The sequence below is a fragment of the Tetrao urogallus genome (genome assembly GCF_951394365.1).
Source record: "Tetrao urogallus genome assembly, chromosome: 28".
In the NCBI taxonomy this organism is placed as follows: Eukaryota; Metazoa; Chordata; class Aves; order Galliformes; family Phasianidae; genus Tetrao; species Tetrao urogallus.
Genome location: NC_136841.1, coordinates 527,511 through 534,217, shown reverse-complemented (window position 1 = coordinate 534,217; position 6,707 = coordinate 527,511). Strand labels below are relative to the sequence as shown.

Sequence of the window (6,707 nt, the reverse complement as noted above, 5' to 3'; positions counted from 1 at the left end):
TCCGGAGCAGGAACTTGCCACACAGCCTTGACTGAACTGCTCATCTGTCCCATCTGATGGTAAGAACATACTGGGTGTAGGAGTCTAATTAATTAGTGCTGGTAACACCTTGGGGATACTCATACAAGTGCTCACAGAGGATTGTTACTAACCGTGCTTCATTTTTGAGCTTTTTTTCAGGATTAAATTATACTGGTGTAAATTATACCCCACCTGCGGGATAATGATACCCTTGGGAAACTGTAATTTTATGGTAGATTGCAGTTATTATTAAAATTAGAGCATTACAGTGTGGCTGGAGCTTGTACACACAGTGTCCTATAACAGTCTGCAATCCCCGCAGGGGTTGGGGACATTGGGAGGCACCGGGCAGATTTCAGGGTTTAGTAGAGGCAGAGGTCCATGGAAGCAGCACCAAACTTTGTTCTCCAAAGGCTTGAGAAGGGGCTCTCAAAGGGGGGTTTGGGTCAATTTTTCAGTGCTGTTAGCCAGCAGGGTGGGTGGGCTCCATTCTCCTCTCTCCACCCAGTTCTGTGTGAATTGCTGTCTGTGTTCGTATAGGGTGGCCAAGCCTCATTTGGTTGTTGAGATCACCCATTGGTCATCCGTCAGTGGGATCATCCATTGGTGTTTGGATCATCTGTCAATCAGTGAGATCATCCAATGATCATTGGGATTGCCCATTATTTAGTAGGACCATCCAGTGATCATTGGGATTGCCCTTTGTTTAATAGGATCATCCATTGATTCTATGATTTAATCCCAGAAGAACTGGGCTCCTCATGGGGCACATAAGAGACGTCTATTACCTCCCAGCCTTGCAGATGTCTTAAACAGGCCCTTGTGTCTGTGGGGTAATTTTCACTCTGCTGTAATGTTCTTAAAATGAACCAAAACAAACCCTCCCCCTAACTTAAAATACAATACTCCAAAAGTAGAATAACTCGGAATAGTGTATAATTATCACACCATTAACAGAAATGGTGGGTCATTTTTTTACTGGTGCTGCAAAAGGCTGTAGTTGATGGACTGAGGAGTCTGGTGATGGGAGAACTGAAGTGGGGCCAGTAAGTAGCAAAGGGCTCTTCAACAATCCTCAACTAAGAGCTGTTTTGCAAGAAAAATGCCATTTTCTGGAAAAGAAAATGTTCTGAGGAATATCTCAGATGGAATGGGAGTTTTGATGGATTTGTGATGGAATTTAAATCTAGTCTGTCCCATTTCATTTTGACAACACTCGCAGCTGCCATTAAGGTGGGTCAGGGTCTGCTTTCTCCAACGTGTTTTATCATCACAAGAGCAGAATGGTGCATTTTGTGTCCGGCGCATTTAACTGTGACATCAGTGCTTATAGACCAAATCATTTTCAAAAAGTGTCTTCTTAGAGATCATCTTCAAATGCTGCTTTTTTTTGGGTTCTGATTCAGCACACAGCAAATTGTGAAATTCCGGTGTGTCCCGGAGCATTGACGTTCTGTTTCCCGGTGAGGTCTCTGTGTTCTGCTTGTCACCGGCCACAGAGCAGGAGGTGCGGGTGCATTTATCATCCACTGATTTGGCTGATAGGTCGCCGGCAAAAGATAATATGGGGAAAAACAGGCTGAGCATCACCTCCCTGCGGGATGCGGAATCCTGGTGGTCCGGCACATCCAAACCCATAATAACCCCTCTGACTTCAGTGGGCTGCTTGTACCCACAATCACCCACATCCCTACGTGCACATCCGGAGCTGGTACCCGAAATTCCCGAGGCTGAGGCCAGGTCCACGTGTGCATGGATTGCGTGTCAGCTTTTTGCACTCAGCCTCCCAGGTGTTACTGGGACCGTGTGTATGTGAATAATGAGGATTAATATCCCTCAGCTCCTCTCAGAGCATTCAGTAGCTAATAGGGATTTTCCATTTTCATACTGTGTTCCGCATCTCCCCTTTTATTTATTTTTTTAATAAGTGAGGATAAATAAGACAAATCCCTCCCACTGAGCATTCAGAGCTCTTGATTCTTTTTACAGCAGACATGCACTATGTCTGGAGCAGATGCATGCTGCCAGGTAGCTGCTCAGAGGCCATCATGCCATCTCATCAATCCCAACATCCACCCTCACTGAAGACATTGGATGTCATATCCCTGCCTGCAGGAACACATCAATTCACCTTAGGCTGCATGCCCCCAGGACACAGCACCACAGGGCCATGTGGCTCTGTATCATGCATGGGATGGACACTGAGGTCCTTTGTGCTAGCTCAGAATGGTGCAGCAATACACCAGGACACTGTGCTGGTTTGCAGTCAGTTTTATTGCTTTGCTTAGACAGGCAGAGGTAGCTTAATACAGGATAAGACAGAAGGTCTCAAGCCAGGAATAGTTCAATACAAGCTGGGGGTGCAAGCCCAGGGTTAAGAAAAGATTGGACAAGATATAACAAATGGCACTGGACAAAATATCCCACCTTGCTGGCACCAATAGCCACAATCGCACTGGGCTCACTGCAGCTCTTACTTCTTTGGAGGCCACTGAGGCTGCAGGTGCTCTTGCTCTGCCGCATGTTTTCCTTTGCCATGAGTCCCATGTTGCTGTTGTCCTGGGACACGTTCAACCTCAACTCCACTGCCTTCTTGCACCGTCACTGCGAGGTCAGGAAGGTGAGCTGGGTCATGCTGGATCCCTGAGGAGGCCTGGGGATCTGGGTGGGGGCTTGTGCCGCTCACTGGAGGTGGCAGCTCTTGGGTCCTTTTGGGGCTGGGGTCCTGCCGATGGGCTGCATGGTCCTTGGTCTTGTCCATGGTTCTTTCTGATGTCTTGGTGGGAGAAGTGTGGCTGTGCTCTGCTGGATCCAGCTCTTGCCTCTGGTGATGGCTCTGTCCTAGCTTTGGTGTCTCGGTCACTTTGTCCTGGTGGGATGTGGGGTCATGTTTTGGTGTTTTTTCTGCTTTTGGGGTATTTCTGTCCTTCTCTGAGGTCTCAGTGACCACGTTTTCACCTCTTTTTGGACCCTCTTCTTGTGCCTTGGCCCTGTCATCCTGATGGATTTCCTTTGGTGTCTCGTTCTTCTGCTTCTGTTGGGTGCCTTGGTTGTTTTTTGGTGCCTCAACCTCCTGGGTCTTTTGAGTTTCTTGAACCTTTGGTGTCTCACTCTTCTCAATCTTTTGGGTGTCCTGGTTCTTTGGTGTCCCATCTCCCTTATTCTGTTGGGTGGCTTGGTGCTTCTTTGGTTCCTTACCCTCCTGGTGCTGCTGGGTGTCCTGATCCTTCTGGGGTGTCCCACCCTCCCGCACCTGTCCACTCACCCCCTCCTCCAGGACCTGCTTGTGGTGCTGCTCCCCATCTGCCTCCTCCTGCACTGTCAGCTCCTGATCATCTTCTGTGTCCAGGTAATGCTGGAGTTGCCTGTGGCAAGCCCTGGCCACGCGGAAAACCAGGTTGAGGAACTCGCTAAAGTCAACCTTGCCACTGCTGTCTTCATCCAGGAAGAGCAACACCTTCTCAACAGTTCTGGGATCCCGGGCATCCTGCAAGGAAACAACATCAGCAAGGCCCATGAACCCTTTGCAGGACATCTCTGGGATCAATCACTCCAACATAAACCCATTCCCATGGCCCCACGGTGTTGCTTGATCCTCACCATGATCACATCCTCAAACTCCTGCTCGATGAGCTGCCGCAGCTCCCCTCTGCTCAGCGTGCTGCAGTCGCCGTCACTGCTGGCATAGGCGTAGAAGGTAGCGATGATGCCATTGATGTTCTCCTGGAGCTGGGCCATCTCCCGACAGAATAGAGGCAGCCTGTGAGAAAGATGCAAAAAAAAACCCCAAAAGGGTCTTTTGCTTGGTTTTCAGGTAAGTCTCTCTCATACAGCGCAGTTGGACGGGAAGATGAGCCAGAAGGACTCAATAAAGCCAGAGTGTTTTTCCCTCTACGAGAGCTCAGCTTTAGGAGAATGCTCAGGGCCCTGAGCTCCCACTTTCCTGCAGGGTCTGTCTGGGCTTACCTGGGTGAGAAGAGCACGGTGTGCAGCCAACCTGCTCCCAGCAGCCTTATATACAGCAGCATCGTGCAGAGAGACAGCGTCAGCAGGGTGCCACATCCTCGCCCAAGGAAACTGTCATCCCCCTGTCTTCATTTGTCTCTCGCTCATTAACTTCTGCTCTGGTGCTTCACTCCGGAGTGAAGAGATGATCCTTCCTAAGCTCACCCCACCTGCGGTTGCATTTCAGAGGAATTAAGCAGAAAAGGTTATTTTTAGTGCTGTGGGATTTACGTGAAGGTGATGCCCAAGCAACACCCAGGTCTCTCTAGTGAACGTGTTTGGTGAGCGATGCGAGTGACTGACACGGGAGGAGGCAGCCTGGGAGTGCCCGTATGGGAATGAAGAGGAAACAGAACAAAGGGTAAAAAAATAAGGATACGCCATGCCCAGATCCAAGTGACCCCTTCCCCAAAGTTCCACTTTTGGGTGCTGGCAGGGAGGCGCCCGGCGAAGAAATCCTTTCCAACAGTGCCACCAAGTGGCACGCAGAGGGGGACAGAAGGGTGGCACGAGCTGCGGTCACTCCTGTACAGCATGGGGAAACTGAGGCACAGCGCAAGGAGGGGACACCTGCTCCTCGAGGTGGTGACATCCCCAGTGTTCCCTTTGTCCTGCTGGACGTGGCTACTGAGAGAGACTGAAAAATAATAACATTGGAAATCCACACAGCTCGTAATGTGTGTTGGGTTTTGGGTACAGAAAATAACACACAGTTTTGTGCAAGAAAAGGCATTTTCAGGAAAAATGCCTGGCATGGGGAGAGGTTAATAGGAACCAGTGGTAAACCCCTATGGTTGTGCTGGGATGGGATAAGTGGGGGAGCCAAGGAGCCCCCCACACAGCTGGGGCTGCTGCAGGACAGGAGGCTTTGGTGACCCAAACTGAACAGAGGAAACTTGAAGCACGGATTCTGCTTTAATTCCTCTCCGTTAATCTATCAATCTGTTGTACTCCATGAAGACTCCTCTTCAGGTGGGGCCCATTTGCTTCTCATTAAGCTGCAGTGGGGGGTGGGAGGGCAGTTTCTGGGAGTATCAGAGAGGCAGAAGTACAAGGGGTGTTCCCACAGCTGCTATTTCTGGGCACCAGGACCCCATGCAGGGTACTTTCCTGCAGATAGCCATAGACAATATCAGGTTTTATGCTGCTCAGGGTTTCACACATGCTTTACTAAGCAGAAAGGTTGGGAGGTCAGGAGGTAGGTGAAGTTAAAGAAACAAAAACGCTGCTCTCAGCAGAGCTTGAAGCAAATGGCCACCGAGCGAAGGACAGGTGCTGCAGAGCCCTGGGCTGATGAAACCACCTGAAATGCATCTGAGTAATGAAACCACCTGAAAATATTAAGAGGCCTTTAGGGCTGCTCCCCTTGTTAGAAGCTCCCTAGCACCCTGTGACCCTCAAGGCACTGCAGTGCTGATGGGTGCGACTTGGAGGGGGGAGGGGAACATTGCAGCACTGGTTGTGGGGCAGGATTTTGCTTTAATGTGACTCCTTCTCCTGTAATGCTACCTGTGCTTATGAGAAGAGCAAATATCGTGGGAGTTTGCCCTGGAAACAGCCGCAGGGCAGTCAATCCAAGAAAGCACTGAGCAGGGTCTGCCCAGGCGCAGCATGAGGTGTGGCAGAGCAGCGGGTCTGCAGTTTGCTCACCGTAACCATCCCAAATCATTGAGGTCTATTTACCAAAGGAGCTCCATCTTCTGAGCTCACTGGTAGGAAATGTGCTGGGCACCGGGCAAACCTGCTTCTCTGGTAGGCAACTGTGTGTTCAGGCTTAGGCTGCTGGGAGCCTTTGCGCTCCGTTGCCTCCTTTAAAGAATCGGGCCTCCTAATTTTTTCCACGTCCACCCAGTCCGCCTGTCTTTGTCTCTTGGGCACAAAGGAGCCTCTGTGAATGCCAGAGTGTGTGCTCATCCCCCAGCTGGGATGGGGATGATCCGGTGCGCTCTCATTTGGAGCGTGATTCATGTCAGACGTGCAGCAAAACAAAAGAAAGGTGTGGAAAATGCAAGTGTGGAGCGTTGCACAAGGGGCTGGAAAGAATTTAGCGGCTTTGATTGATATGGGTCTGCAACGTGGGCCAGGCTTAAACGTCTCCTGCTGTATTTTCACGTGTAAGACCTAAACTTGGGGTGAACCAAACTCACCCAATATTCTGTTTGTTGAAAACGGGGAGCCTTAGGAAGCTTCAGAAAGCCCTCAAGCTCCAGGGGAGTTGGGATGGAAGGGATGCAGGGGCAGCGTTGCATATGGGAGAGCGGGGGCTGCTGTGGGGCTGGTGCTCAGATGTGGGGCAGGGGGTGTATGGGGTGGGGAGGGGTCTGCCCCAGAGGTTGAGTTTCTCAACAGAACTGCAGCAGGAAATTCCTGTTTATTCCCGCATGACTCAGTTTAATTGTTCCTGCTCAGCAGGGAAGGGCAGAGGGGTGGGTTAGCACTGAGGACGGGGGGCGACAGTGGTGGTGAAGTGTTGCACCAAGTGTTCAAGGCATTGAAATGCAGGTTTGGGGGAGATGGGGGGTTTTAGGGGGCTCAATAGCCTGGGTGTGCTTTGATGGTTGGAGGATGGAGCCAATGCTGTGGTGCCTTTGCCCTGTGCAGCACTGGGAGGCAGTGGCCATTGCAGTGAGAGCCTTCTCGGCCTTTTCCCCTCTTAATCTCCAAGGGCACCTGGTGCTGAG

The 6,707-nt window shown here is 50.7% G+C and overlaps 1 protein-coding gene across 1 annotated transcript; it reads right to left on the bottom strand.

Annotated features, from left to right (window-relative positions):
• Positions 1-2,494: 2,494 nt before the first annotated feature.
• LOC306956178 (uncharacterized protein) lies at positions 2,495-3,759 on the bottom strand (the record flags this gene model as incomplete). The annotated part of the gene is made up of 2 exons (XM_079547596.1): positions 2,495-3,508; positions 3,622-3,759. The coding sequence occupies 2 exons, from the start codon at positions 3,757-3,759 to the stop codon at positions 2,495-2,497; spliced, it is 1,152 nt and encodes a 383-aa protein (XP_079403722.1).
• Positions 3,760-6,707: the final 2,948 nt, after the last annotated feature.